The following is a 15,766-nucleotide window of genomic DNA, read 5'->3' as shown; positions in this document are numbered from 1 at the left end:
TACCATTGATTTTAAAAATAGATATCAAAAAAAAATATCATAATTTTACTGTTTTTATTACACTTATAACACTGTAACGTTCAGAGCTAGCCTATATTCCAACTGTAGATGTCCTAATGTCTTCGTTGCCCATTGATTTGAAATAAACGATTATGAAATGATTAAAAGGTAAAAATCATTGTTGGTCAATTATGCTTAATTGGACTTCTTTTTCTTGCCTTACTTAACCACGGACAGCTCGTGTCTTAAATACACTAATATTAACGCACACTTATTATAATTCTGCATCGAACAAAAACTGCATAAAACTTCCACACCATACATAGAAAAGTGTTTAAACATAAAAAATGGCCATAAAGTGTCCATGTGAAGCGCAAACGCCATCGAAAAGAAAAAAATGCAAAAACTCAAAACAGCTAAAGTATGTACAAGAATGGTACACTTAGACTAAAACACAGTTTCAAATAATTCAGCTTTCTATTTTAACTTTGTAAAAAAGCAATCTTTCAGTTTATACTTTCAATTACTTTTTGGTTAAGCCTCTAGAAACATAGTTTAAAAAACGAGAGAAGCTTACACAATGGCCTCCGGGTATGCGTATTTATATTACGATAACAGTGATATAAACTTACTTACCATGTCAAATTATCCTCCCAAAACACAAAAATACTCTCCGCATCTAACATTTCCCTCACTTAATTTCCGCAAAGGTAACTTACGTTGGACCCCCTGGTTACGCATCCCTGGACAGTTGTTTCACTAGCAACAGCCAGCACAAGTTTCACCAAAAGAGGGGGTAAGCTTATTTACCCTCGCCATCGGAATTCACCCATTCGACGAGCACAGTATGACCCAAAGTGTGTGTAAACTTAGTAGTACTTCCACTTTGGCAAGACCCATTCGGCGAGTGCTCCGATAACATTTGTAGTCATATTAGGTTGTTGGAGCATAGTGCACAGACAAAAAGTAACCCTGGTTAGAGCTACCCTGGTTCTTTAACTTGCACCAGTGCATAGCACTGTCACACAAGACCCCCATTGAACGTCTTTCCCGGAAGACGAATAGAACATAATTATTTTAGTGATGCGGAGGGAAATCGGACCTGAGAGCCCTGGATTGACAGTCAAGTGTGTTTCCACTAGACCACAGATCCGCTACGTATGCCCCAAATGGCGGGTATGGGGTGTCTGTCCATCAAATATACCTAAAATACTATCAAACAGCCATTAATGCGACAACAGATTTTTCAACTTTTCATTTATCAACCCCATTCTAGTCTACCTTTCTCCTTCAATTATGAAAACTATGCTGTACTGTATCAAATGTATTCCTGTTATGCGCATGCAAAATGATCGCATAGTAACTTTTTAATCTATTGATTATTATGAAAAATGCGGGAAGGGCTTGATAGCTGATGTTGTTTATAACTTGTGCAACCACCAAAGTGCATTAATATAAAAACAAAAACAAAAAAACAAACAATATCTTGTGCATATACAATAAAATATCATTAAGCCCAAAACGGTACTTTTGTTCATTACCAGTGCAGTGTTAAATAGATTGCTAAAGTAATAGGTTAGTTTGTATCGTTCCTAATTCTGCACTACAACTACTTTCAAAATCAAAGTAAATGGTCCGAGTGTTGAACTATTATTTGTTTTAGTTCCCATTTAATTCTTTGTTTAGTTTAACATGGATGCAGTTTACCAACTTTGATTGCCTACCGACAGATTCAGAGCCAGGGGACATCACTGCGTTTGATTTTTCAAACTAACAAAAATGGTGGTATGTCACCTTTACAGTGGCGCCTATCGAAAATGGCCGAGATGTTCCGATCGGCCCATATGGAGATTTCGCGGAAAAAAATGAAATAATAATGGTAAAAAAATAAATGTTATACATGACTTCTGTAGATTATGATATATTTCAATGTAAAGCGTTGCATTTCTCAAGTTCAATATGTTACAGTTTAATGTATACCCATTTTAATGCTTTAAAAAAGAAAAAGGAAATGCAGTGTGCAAAAATTAAATGATCAAGATGTAATCCTAGTCCACCTAAATGGCCGTCAACGAGTCTTTTGAAGATTTTAAGACTATGGCAGACTCGAGACAGGGATACATAACAAATGTCAAAATAATTATAAAAAAAAGTATCCCTGATCGCTCATTATTGTAGCTAGATGTAATCCCAGACTAATGTAACGGGGTATACATACGATGTGTATATAGCCGCACTTATACTGTCTCGCTTTAGGGCTAGCTCTATAGCAACGCGGTAGAGTGTCCGCCTGCAGAGCAAGAGGTCGTGGGTTTGAACCCCAACAGGTGCACAAAGCAATTTGTGCATTCTGTAACTCTAAGTGTACTTGGCCCTGTCCTTGAGCATATTTGTTTGTAGCATCATATGTGGTAGAGATCAGACTGTAAGAAATGCTGACCACACTAGCAGATTAAGTGAGAGAGGTGGAGCCCCCCACCCCTATTCAGTCTTTTGTCCCTAAAACTGTTAAATTGTCTTATTGAAGTTTTCATATCTACATTGGAGACCATTTTTAGTACAATTTTTACCAGAATGCACCACTATGGACTTATATTAGCAAAACTGTATTGGTGGACATGTGATACAGTGATAACAAACTTTATTGACTGTTAATCCAGTGGTGACAGGCTCAATTCCCCATCCCACCACAAAAATATACTAATTGGCTTCCGGGAGGGACATTAATGGGGCACCTGTGTGGCAGTATTATACACTGGTGCAGGTTAAAGAACCAGGGTAACATTCTGTATGAGCATTGTGCTTCAAAAACCAAATATGACTAACAATCTTATCGAAGCACTCACCAAATGGGCCTTGCCCAAATGTGAGTGCTTCGTTAAACACAAACCATCCACTGCAGGACCCTCAAATGCCCTTGCCTTTCCAAGTTTAGTGCCCATGTTTGTTGGAAACTGTGATGGAGGGAACATGTCAAATACATGCTTTATTTCGGAGACCATTCCAGAGGGTTTTGACAGTTTTGTTCTGAATTCCAGAGGTTTTTTCTTCGATCAAGATTAATCACCTCTGCATATAAAGGGCACAAAATATGAAGTGAACAAAATTAGTACTAACAAGCAAGTCCAAATCGAGCTTGGCTTGTAATAAATTCAGGTTTGTGAATTGGACAGTCACCCCTGTATGAAAATAAAAGAGAATCTAGGTGTCTGATTTAATGTTGTTCCTTCATGAAAGAAAGTCTTAAACTCGGGAAAATTTATGAACAGGATTTGGGGCTTGTCTTCTGGTAGGATTTCCTCATTATGCCGCAAATGTTTGATAGATATGAACAATAGGGTAGAGAAACATGCCGACTTGTTTTTTGTTTTGTTTTGCTGGTGATTTTGTATTCTTTTAACTTGTATTTTTTATTTTCTTCTATTTTCAGATAAAAACAGAAACAATTGTGTTTTGTCAACTGTCATAAGAGAGATGCATTAAATGTAAGTTAAAATCAATACAATGAGAACTGTTTCACTGACTTGGTGTCTGTTGAGATACACATTGCGAAAAAGTGTGCATACAGAAAGTATTGTTTGTCTGAGTACAGTTCCTCCTGACTTTAATATAAATGAAATTGTCAACCTAAATAAAAAAGTTAAGTCTAAGACTAGGAAAGTGGCAAAAGCTCCACAGCTTACAAAAGCAGCAGCATCAAAGACTGTTAAAGACCCTAACCATGAGAGCCCAAAACTAAAAGCTGTTCCTGAGTGTTTCTCGTTTGTGCTGGACATGCCGTTGTATAGTGGTATGGAGGTGGATCAAAATCGAGCGTTGGAGTTCAGGGAGGTAATCGAGGAGCTGAACATCAATTATCTCCCCTCAGTCAGCACTATCATCACCCAGACACAACCAAGCGCACAAAAAGCAGCCCTTGACCGATGGCAAAAGCAGAAAACAAAGGAACTTGGAGGAGAGGAGCAGTTTGAGGCTTACAAACAAGGTCCTTTTTCATTATTAGCCTCTTATTTGTTAAGCCCCCCTTGGAAGAGGTTTTATATTGCTTTGCTCATGTCGGTCGGTCTGTCAGAAGACCAAAGCTTGTCTGAGTGATAACTCAACAGTTTCTGGACGTATAGTCATAAAACTTGACTTGACGGCTGGGCCTGACCAGTAGATGATCCCTATTGATGTTAGGAGTCATCTGGTCAAAGATCAAGGTCACAGTGACCTTGAATGCTCAAGGTGATAGAGTGATAAATCGACAATGCCTGCACCCATGGCCCTCAAACTTGACATTTAGGTTTGGGGTGATTTTAGGAGTCGTCATGTCAAAGATCAAGGTCACAGTGACCTTTAATGCTCAAGGTGATCGAGGGATAACTCGACAATGCCTGCACCCATGGTCCTCAAACTTGACATTTAGGTTAGGGGTGATTTTAGGAGTCATCGAGCCAAAGATCTAGGTCACAGTGACCTTGAATGCTTGAATGTTTGAGTGATAAATCCACAATGCCTGCACCCATGGCCATCAAACGTGACATTTATGTTGGGGGTGACCAGATGATGACCCCAATGGATTTTGAGGTCCATAAAGTCAACGGTGAAGGTCATTACTCATATTCATCATTAAAATTTCGTCAAATTTACTTATTCCCTGCTGCTAAGAGGATATATTTTTATCTGCAGAGATCACTTATCATCTGAACATGATTACTGTACCTTCTATCCTCAAACTTTAAATGGTCATAAACAGCCTCAAAGGCATCCAATGTAAATGACAAATCTGCTGTCATTTTGGTCCATGCATATTTCATTCAATTGTCCAAATGATATGATATAAAACATGATGCTCAGGTGGGCATAATGTTTGACAAACATCTCTTGTCTTTTTTAACTTGACTATTCGAAGAATAAGGAGAGCTATACTACTCACCCAAGCGTCGGCGTCACACCTTGGTTCAGGTTTTGCATGCAAGCACCTTTAAGTCATTATCTCAGTAATTACATTATGTATTGCATTGAAACTTAAGATATGTATTCTCAACCATCTAACCTACTAAATTAATGAAGTTAGATAAGGCCTAAAAAAAAAATATGTCTGTTTCGGGTAACCCGACCCTACCTATAAAAATGCGCCGACCCCAACTATTTTTTCCGTTTCTGAGCAAATAAAATATTCGTTAGCGAATAGAGGGTTTTGAAGGGCGGATAAATGCAGATTTTAATCAGAATTATTGTTTATATGATATAACAAAGTCAGGCAATGACAGAACTGTAGGAAAGACTGCCATGTGCAAGAAAACACTCTGAACTTACGACAGATTTTGAAAAAAATCCCTACCTACCCTACCTAGAAATTTTGGGAAGGTTACCCTAAACAAACAATATTTTTTTTTTTTGGCCTAACACTTATTTGAATTAAATGCAAATAATGGGCCTTTATTACTTGACTTATAAATTTTGGTTAAGGTTTTACATGTAAGCACACATAGATTAATATCTCAGCAACTACTTGATGTATTGCATTGAGACTTTACACAATGGTACTCAACCATCCAACTTACTAAACTAACCAAGTAAGATAACTCTAGTTTGCATTAAATTCAAATTGTGGCCCTTTTTTTATTCGACAGAAATTCGAATACGTCATCAGGCTCCCAACCATTTAACCTTCTTAATTAATCAGGAAAGATAACTCTATCTTGCATATTTTATATGTTTTGCCCCTTTATTATGCAACTTAGAAATTCTGGTTAAGGTTTTGCATTTTAGCACACAGGTTAATATCTCAGCAAATACTTCATGTATTGCAATGAGACTTTATACATTAGTACTCAACCACCCAACCTTCTTGAATAACCAAGTTAGATAACTGTACATAATGTTTTTTGCAAAAAATAATGGCCCTTTATAATTGGACTTAGATATTCTGGTTAAAATTTTGCATGTTACCATATTCATGTTAATATCTCAGCAAATACATCATGTATTGCATTGAAATCTAATCTAATTTTACAGTGATCCATGTTTGGCCAAAACTTTTCAATCCTTACACTGAAAAGCGGCGTAATAGTCGAGAGGCTGTCTCTGTGACACCTCTTGTTTAATTTCTTATGACTCCCCTATATTGATACAACTAGGAGCTGTGTCAGTTGTGTCACATGGCATTGCGCCTAGAAACATCTTGTCGCCTGTACCTCCAAAAGTATTGCTCCTACACACATGAAACTTAATTTTATGTTTTGGTTAGCATGGGTTGTTCTGCACCTGCCATTTCTATCACATTTCATTCGGTCTTACGAGAGTTACGGCCTTGACTTAAAGTATAAAATAGTCTAAAAAATCACATGATATGTACCAAAAGAACATCAACTATACTCATGAAACTTTATAGGAATAGTACCCAGCAGCGGCTGTTGTGCACCTGCTATTCCTTTCTCATTGTTATTGATCTTACAATAATTATGGCCCTTTTATAATTGAAAATGGTGTGAAAAACATTCTGTTCGCAATTTTTTTTTACCAGCACTTCTGAATCTTCATAGGAATGTTGATGGCATGGGCTGTGATGCACTTGCCTTCATAGGTCCGGCAAAAAATGTGATGAATGTAGTTGTAGTGCACCTGCCATTTCTGTCACACCTTTCACTCTGAAAAGAGTAATGGCCTGAAAAAGTGTGTGTCGTATGTAGTACCAAAAGTATTGCACCTTCAGTCATGAAACTTTATATAAAAATGATTCAGCATGGTATGTTGTGTTTCTGCCATTTCCTATCTCAGAATTCTTAGTTAACAAGACCCTTTCCTAAGTAAAAAAGTCTGAAAAACTTTGTGCCACATGCAGCACCAAAAGTAGTGCTCTCATTTCACCCATTTATTCCACAACAGGACATTTAACCATTCCTGTATGCGGGTGTCATCCAGAGGTATTCATTATTAATGCTCTAGGATTAATTGTTAATTCGTCTGCGATATCCAATGTTAATTACATCATGCCTTTGTGGACATGGTATTCTGTTTATACAACAGTTCGGCAAACAATTATTTGCTGGGAAACACATTGTTTATCTGTCTAAAACAAAAATGTTGTTTATTTTGGAGAAACAATTGTTACCCCTTCTTTTATACAGGTTAAGATAGATTAAAGGACGTGATTATATCCTTCCAACGGACTAAGAATTTCCGTAACTGAGCGTGAGATAAAAATCCTTTTCATTTCAGAAATCTTTGACACTGGTTCAAGCTTGCACAAAGCGATTGAGCTGCGTTTGCAGGGAGAGACAGAGATTACTGTTAGTAACAAGAGTGGGGGACACTGGGAAAGTGTACAGAGGGCTCTTGGTGAAGTGTCCGATGTTAAGGTGATTGAGACAGCATGTGTTCACCAAGATGTCTTCTATCAAGGGAAATTTGACTGCGTGGCAAAGCTCAGGTGATATATTAATATTATTAATGTAGTTCACTAACCCATGTATTCATCAAGTGTATTCTTTGATGGATGATTTTTTTGTTTCTGAATCATATGATTGATGCTCCTGCTGAATTGTTCTTTATCAGTGCTTAAAAAGTTGACAATTGTGGTGACTGCCATGAAAGAAAGTTGGTGTCTAGCATATAGCAATTTAATAATAATGTTATTGAAGGTTTTTCAAAGGTTTGTAAGTTTATTTAACAAATTACTAAAGAATCATGAGTCCTTGTGCAGCATCCTTGGGTTATAATGTCTCCCCCATAAATGGAGAGACATAAGGTTTTTGCTCCAGCTGTCAGTTTGTCAGTGACAAATCGTGTACAGTCCATACCTCTTGACAAAAATAAAAGTGAGTATATAACTATGATTAGAGACTCATATAATGTATGATAAATTCATGAGGTCCACACGATGCTTTATTAAAAAGAAATGGATGGGAAATTACAAGAAAATAAGTGTGGCAAATCATCAGCAGCATTAAAACAAAGATACTTAAAGCTGGAAACCATCAGCAAATGTTGATATTTGCTCAAATATCGTCCTCGAAGACCTCGTATGTGTGGTCAAGATGTCAAAATATTGATAAGATGTATCATAGTCCTCTTGGTGTAGTGGATCAGGTGTCGTATAGTCTGTTTTTTCTTGACTTTACCCACTAGATCCAAAATATTTTTTAAACTATAACTGTAATTTTTTCAGCAATTTCGATATCATAGAGAAAAATAATGATAAAATAAGTGTATTCAGATGCATTGCTGGGAAAACTTTTCAACCATAACTTCAAAATTGCAAATTGTTAGGTATTCAGAAAGTCACATGATATACAAATTTCTTAAAGATGTTGTGCCCACTAAATTTAGATTTCATTTAGATTAAACTTTCGTTTTTTTTGCAATTTGTAATTGCGTTTTTGATCATTCTGGGCGTTAAAAAGATCAAAAAGGTTAAGAGGAGCCATTTTAATATGCATTCAAAAAAAATACTTAATACATGTGTCCAATCCATATCTCTTGATTAAGTGGAAGAATTTTGAAATAACTCGCTACATATGTTCACCATATTGAGATGATGTACTGAGCGCCTGTCACAAATGGCTTGTTCAAGGTCAAGATCACACTAAGAGGTCATAATTCATGTGACTTTAATATGACTAGAGGTCATAGCTCATGTGACTATAATATGACTAGAGGTCATAGTTCATGTGACTATAATATGACTAGAGGTCATTGTTCATGTGACTATAATATGACTTGATTTCATGTCAGAAATTCACCATATTGATGTGATGAAAGTTGTTATACAACCAGCTCAATTCAAGGTCAAGGCCACACTTATAGGTCAAAGGTCATATGCCAATATTTCATGTCCGCTCCATATGTCTTGAACAGCTTAAAGGATTTTGATATAACTTGTCACCATATTAAGATGATGTGCAGAGCGCATGTTACTAACAGCTGGGGTCGAGGTCACACTTAGAGGTCAAAGGTCATATGACTACCATACATTTCGAAAATGCTCTTCGAAAATGCTCCATATTTCTTGAACCTCTTGAAGGATTTATAATTTATTACAAATGTCCATCATATAGAGACGATGTGCAGAGGGGGAGACATTTATTACAAAAACAACCATCTTGTTCTAAAATGTTTTATCATTCAAGATTGTGCTTTTCTATAATGCATTGTTTACAATTTGTTTTAATATTCCCAAGGGACACGCTGTGCCTTATTGAGTGGAAGACGTCCAGTAAGCCAAAACCTTTGTTGTCCAGCACGTACGACAACCCCCTACAGGTGGCAGCCTACATTGGAGCAGTCAACAGGTCCCAACTTGTCAAACAGTGCCAGGTACCAATGCTAGATCTAGGGCTGTGTTTTGACTTTCATCCAAAATACATGAATTGGCATGATTTCACATGAAGTTGAGGGTCTCTGATTGGTTTGTTATTATTTTTATGCCCCCTTTTGAAAAAAGTGGGGTATATTGTTTTGCACATGTCGGTCGGTCGGTCGGTCTGTCGGTCGGTCGGTCGGTAGGAATACCAAATGGTTTCCGATCAATAACTTGAGAACGCTTTGACCGAGGGACCTCATACTTGGTATGTGTATTGGTCATCACCAGCAGATGAACCCTATTGATTTTGAGGTCAGTGGGTCAAAGGTCAAGGTCAGTGTGACCTTTACATGAAAAACGGTTTCCGATCAATAACTTGAGAACGCTTTGACCCAGGAACCTCATACTTGGTAGGTGTATTGGTCATGACCAGCAGATGAACCCTATTGATTTTGAGGTCAGTGGGTCAAAGGTCAAGGTCAGTGTGACCTTAACATGAAAAACGGTTTCCGATCAATAACTTGAGAACGCTTTGACCCAGGGACCTCATACTAGGTAGGCTTATTGGTCATGACCAGCAGATGAACCCTATTGATTTTGAGGTCAGTGGGTCAAAGGTCAAGGTCAGTGTGACCTTTACATGAAAAACGGTTTCCGATCAATAACTTGAGAACGCTTTGACCCAGGAACCTCATACTTGGTAGGTGTATTGGTCATGACCAGCAGATGAACCCTATTGATTTTGAGGTCAAAGGTCAAGGTCAGTGTGACCTTAACATGAAAAACGGTTTCCGATCAATAACTTGAGAACGCTTTGACCCAGGGACCTCATACTAGGTAGGCTTATTGGTCATGACCAGCAGATGAACCCTATTGATTTTGAGGTCAGTGGGTCAAAGGTCAAGGTCAGTGTGACCTTTACATGAAAAACGGTTTCCGATCAATAACTTGAGAACGCTTTGACCCAGGGACCTCATACTTGGTAGGTGTATTGGTCATGACCAGCAGATGAACCCTATTGATTTTGAGGTCAGTGGGTCAAAGGTCAAGGTCAGTGTGACCTTTACATGAAAAACGGTTTCCGATCAATAACTTGAGAACGCTTTGACCCAGGGACCTCATACTAGGTAGGCTTATTGGTCATGACCAGCAGATGAACCCTATTGATTTTGAGGTCAGTGGGTCAAAGGTCAAGGTCAGTGTGACTGTAAGCTGAAAAAAGGTTTTCTGATTGTCCATATTTATGCCCCCTTTTGAAAAAAGTGGGGTATATTGTTTTGCACATGTCGGTCGGTCGGTCTGTCTGTCTGTCGGTCGGTCGGTCGGAATACCAAATGGTTTCCGATCAATAACTTGAGAACGCTTTGACCGAGGGACCTCATACTTGGTATGTGTATTGGTCATCACCAGCAGATGAACCCTATTGATTTTGAGGTCAGTGGGTCAAAGGTCAAGGTCAGTGTGACCTTTACATGAAAAACGGTTTCCGATCAATAACTTGAGAACGCTTTGACCCAGGAACCTCATACTTGGTAGGTGTATTGGTCATGACCAGCAGATGAACCCTATTGATTTTGAGGTCAGTGGGTCAAAGGTCAAGGTCAGTGTGACCTTAACATGAAAAACGGTTTCCGATCAATAACTTGAGAACGCTTTGACCCAGGGACCTCATACTAGGTAGGCTTATTGGTCATGACCAGCAGATGAACCCTATTGATTTTGAGGTCAGTGGGTCAAAGGTCAAGGTCAGTGTGACCTTTACATGAAAAACGGTTTCCGATCAATAACTTGAGAACGCTTTGACCCAGGGACCTCATACTTGGTAGGTGTATTGGTCATGACCAGCAGATGAACCCTATTGATTTTGAGGTCAGTGGGTCAAAGGTCAAGGTCAGTGTGACCTTTACATGAAAAACGGTTTCCGATCAATAACTTGAGAACGCTTTGACCCAGGGACCTCATACTTGGTAGGTGTATTGGTCATGACCAGCAGATGAACCCTATTGATTTTGAGGTCAGTGGGTCAAAGGTCAAGGTCAGTGTGACCTTAACATGAAAAACGGTTTCCGATCAATAACTTGAGAACGCTTTGACCCAGGGACCTCATACTAGGTAGGCTTATTGGTCATGACCAGCAAATGAACCCTATTGATTTTGAGGTCAGTGGGTCAAAGGTCAAGGTCAGTGTGACCTTTACATGAAAAACGGTTTCCGATCAATAACTTGAGAACGCTTTGACCCAGGGACCTCATACTTGGTAGGTGTATTGGTCATGACCAGCAGATGAACCCTATTGATTTTGAGGTCAGTGGGTCAAAGGTCAAGGTCAGTGTGACCTTAACATGAAAAACGGTTTCCGATCAATAACTTGAGAACGCTTTGACCCAGGGACCTCATACTAGGTAGGCTTATTGGTCATGACCAGCAGATGAACCCTATTGATTTTGAGGTCAGTGGGTCAAAGGTCAAGGTCAGTGTGACTGTAAGCTGAAAAAAGGTTTTCTGATTGTCCATATTTTTTTAATGCATGCACAGATGATTGGGATTGATGTATAAATGTTTGTATAGAAATGATTTTCTTTTATGTTACTATTTTAGTTGGGCATTTATTTGCCTTCTTAAGTTATCATAAGTAGATGACCTGCCTCATATGCATCCAATGACAAATCAGCTGTCATTTCAGTCCATGCATATTTCATTCAATTGTCCAAATATTTCTGGCAACTTGGCGCTCAGGGGGCATAATGTTTGACAAACATCTCTTGTTTTATCTCATTTAATTGTAGGATTTCTGTTGAGAATATATTTTCTTGTCTTCAATTTTCATGAAACTACCCTATCTCATGTGTCTTGAACCTTGAGTCAATATTGAAATGATTATCCATCAGACAACATTAACTTAAAGACATTTTAATTGGGAGGTAACTTGAGTTTATTTAAACAATAACAGTATCAGGTAATAATCATTAATTATACACAAATGCTATTCTGTGGAGTTTCCATTTATTTTACAATGATTGTGAAAAAAGTAATATGAACTTATTCCAAGCCAAGTGGCATAATGTTGCGTGAGAATGTGGTCTTGTGTTGTGGGGAAAACTGGGGTGCCTGCAGATAACCCACTTTTCCAGCTTGGTGACCACCAACTCACATACCTCTTAATAATGACTTATGAAAGCTTTATTTTGAGTCACTTTTAAATCTGGTTAAATATAATAAAAAATTATTATTGTTTTTTGAAACTTTGTTACTTTTTCCTGGTATCAGGATTCATTTATATTAATCTCAATGTTATATTTAATGTCAGTGCATTTGATACTAACATTTAGGCAACATCTAATTTTGACTGACAATGACTGCCCAAATACTCTTCATACCATATAAATAAACTCATTGTATAGCTTTTAAGAGCTTGATGTTTTGAAACTAAGATGATAAAATGTGATCCCTAGCAAATTTGAAGAAAGGTTTACTCCTGGCAAGCTTGTGTTTTACGAGCTGCGACTTAGTCTTACACTTGGGTGCCCTTTTATGTAAATTATACATTTATAGTTACTTAACTACTTCCACAGTTTAAGTTTTGTTTTTATCTGTTTGCATTGCCTTAGAGGCAATTAGATTTCCCTTGAAATAATCATGAATTCTCTTTCATGATTTATATTTTAATATCTGCATGAATCATTGTCTTAGCGTCGTATCAGTCTGGTGTTGACTTGTTTTTGATTTAATACAGAATAGTTAACAATATTAATTATAAATCATGGGTATCACAGAAATGCTTTTCTGTGGTTTTCCAAGGATCTCAGAGAATTATTATAGATATACGGATTATAACACACTATATTGTAAATACATATTGTAACACTTTTCAATTTAGGTGGAGAATATTACGAACGGTGCCCTGGTGATAGCGTACCCAAGTGGTGAGCCAGCAACTGTACACATGATGAGCAAGAAACAGGTTGAGCGATACTGGGCTCGCTGGAATGAGCGCCTCTTCCATTATTGGTGCCAGCGATACGCACAGGCACAGGAAATGGCCAGATAGACTTGTGTTTTATTCAGAAGACTTAGGTTTTATCATCAAAGAAATGAAAGCAGAAAGAATCTGGGTTACACATAATTATCTCCGTAAGTCTTTTGTTTATATCTTTACAAAACCATTAAGGGATTTATTCCGCCATGAGAAATGTTAACCTATTGTTATGGCTATTGACTGAGTGAAAATTTCTAGTGGGCTGGAATAACCTTTTTGCTGTGCATTGGTGCTTTCAAGGAAAAGAGGACAGCTTACTGTACATTATGAGTCTACTTGTACTACCTGTGTTCTAGAGACGCATTTCAAGTTATCAAAAGTGTTCGTTCTTTACTGGCTTAAGGCATAATAATTGTTATACATATATTAATGGTTGTGAATTGATTGAGAAGGTAGTAATTGTTCATGATAATCAATTAGGGCATTTAGGTATCTCTAATTTTCTTTATATCTCACTTGAGCACAAATTACTGCTGGTGAGCTTTAGTCATCGCTTGTAGTCTGTCATCAACATCTAGTGTATTTTTTGGGGCCCATTCCCCTGAAAAAGTATATATTTTCCCCTACCCAGGTAAAATAATCCCCTTTAAAAAAGGCATTGTCCTCTAAAAATTTAGCAAATGCAGCAATTAACTGCCCTTCATAAATATGAAGATAGTTTTGTTGAATGAAAATTTGAATATTATATGAATCATGTTTAGTAGTATTTTTGCCAAAATGGCACTATTTTTCTCCTGTCAAAGAGCCCCGCCACTATTCCCTTAAACATGAAAAATAAACACTGACATCACTCTAGAAAGCACATTTTCTACACTGTTTAAATGGTTATCTCTTTGAAATCTTATGTGTGTTTCGCATACTGTTAAAGCGAGCTTTTTGGAAATATCTTTGTTGTTCAATATTTTTCTATACAAATTTAAGGAGACATTTATTTATGGATCATGACAGTACTTAGAGGAATTTTGATATTGATTTTGGAATTCAGATTTTTAAACAAGAAGTTTATTTTGTTACAGCCTTTTTGCATGCAAAGCCTTAATATATTTTTCAAAAAATGCAAATGACATACTATAGTCGAATGATCAAGCTCATTTAAGACATTTAACAAGTCATTTTTGAATCATTTCTGCTTATTTATTGGTCATTGCCATTTATTTAGAAAAAATCTTCTTAACTTTCCAGTGGGCCACAGTTTAGTGGCAACAATCCCCCGTCTTAGTTGGAATATTTGCCTGATTTAAGTCTAAGTCCATTACCAAATTCAGTATTCAAGAAGTAGGTCACTAGATAAATTATTTCAAGACCCTTAGTTAAATTGTACACAGACCACATATTCTAGCCAGGCTCATGGAACTCATAAGAATGATTGTTATGGATATATAGTTCAGTTCTTTGAAAGCTTGTTCTACTATGGTACTCTTGTGAACCATATAGGGCCCTAATTAAATTGTTTCACTATGGATTTATGCAAGTAATGTGTTCATTTTGTTAAACAGGGCATTGTCAAACTTATTTTTGGAAACATTCGGAAGGTGCTAGTTATTTTATTTTTGACAAAAACAGTATTGTACAGATGTAAAAAAAATGTGTTCTCAATTCGATTTAGTTTCTAAAGTATACAAAAATGGACTAATGAATTGTAAATGCCTTGCGATAAAGAAATTGAGTTTAAAAGTTGAAAGTATATAGAGCTTGTAGGAATATAACTCCATGCTTTGAATATTAGTATACAGCATTTACAACATTGTATGATAAAAAATAAAAGATATATGATGAATTATTTTGTTATTGATTTATTCTTAGTAACATAAAAGTAAACACCAATGTGGTAATATCCCATTTTTCACCCATTGATTCTGTTACACATTGTTTGCAATGGATATTTGTGATTATTATAATCCCTTTGGGAGGATTTGCCATATTAACACTTGTACAATTATTGGAATTAAATTTCAACGTAGATTTTAATGTTTTGTTTAGAGTAGTGTTTGCCATACAGGGGCGTATCCAAACATTACTGAATGTTACACACGAATGGGTGTGGGAGGGGGAATATCCCTTTAGCCGGTTGGGGGTTCGGGGGGCCTCCCCAAGGAAAAAAGGAAAATGGAACTACCGTGTTGAGCTGAGGTGTATTTGGAAGGATTAATAGGTTCGAGGCCGCCGACTTTGTAGTCATCAACTGATTGATTAGGCTCAGTATGCTATCTAGCACAGAGAAGCAATGCTTACTTAAGCTGATATTTCTTTTATTCTGATTTGATTTTTAGCTTAGCCCTCGACTTTGATGCCATTTTTGGCATTTTTTTTTTTTCACTTTTCAAATTGATGTTACGCACATGCGTAACGTTGGCTACGTTCTTGCAGAGGCAATGACATCCTTCCGAAGAACATGTATTTAAATATCAACAGAATTGACAGGTTGCCTGTTGCTGCCCATT

General features: G+C 37.2%; 1 protein-coding gene across 1 annotated transcript; it reads left to right on the top strand.

The window, feature by feature from the left end:
• Positions 1-1,795: 1,795 nt before the first annotated feature.
• On the top strand, positions 1,796-15,183 carry LOC128209925 (mitochondrial genome maintenance exonuclease 1-like). The gene is made up of 5 exons (XM_052914190.1): positions 1,796-1,879; positions 3,431-3,985; positions 7,207-7,417; positions 9,168-9,303; positions 13,167-15,183. Exons 2-5 carry the CDS (start codon positions 3,505-3,507, stop codon positions 13,335-13,337), a joined length of 999 nt encoding a protein of 332 aa, XP_052770150.1. The 5' UTR covers positions 1,796-1,879; positions 3,431-3,504; the 3' UTR covers positions 13,338-15,183.
• The last annotated feature ends 583 nt before the right edge of the window (positions 15,184-15,766 follow it).

Source organism: Mya arenaria, chromosome 11 (genome assembly GCF_026914265.1).
Source record: "Mya arenaria isolate MELC-2E11 chromosome 11, ASM2691426v1".
NCBI lineage: Eukaryota > Metazoa > Mollusca > Bivalvia > Myida > Myidae > Mya > Mya arenaria.
The sequence above is the reverse complement of the archived record's forward strand: the minus strand, read 5'-3'. Positions and strand labels throughout refer to the sequence as shown.

Bases quoted from the DNA above. Each gene is read 5' to 3' on its own strand.
- LOC128209925 (XM_052914190.1), top strand. From the start codon at position 3,505: ATGAGAACTGTTTCACTGACTTGGTGTCTGTTGAGATACACATTGCGA. The intron at 3,986-7,206 runs GTCCTTTTTCAT...TTTTCATTTCAG, and splicing joins GTTTGAGGCTTACAAACAAG to AAATCTTTGACACTGGTTCA. The intron at 9,304-13,166 runs GTACCAATGCTA...TTTTCAATTTAG, and splicing joins AACTTGTCAAACAGTGCCAG to GTGGAGAATATTACGAACGG.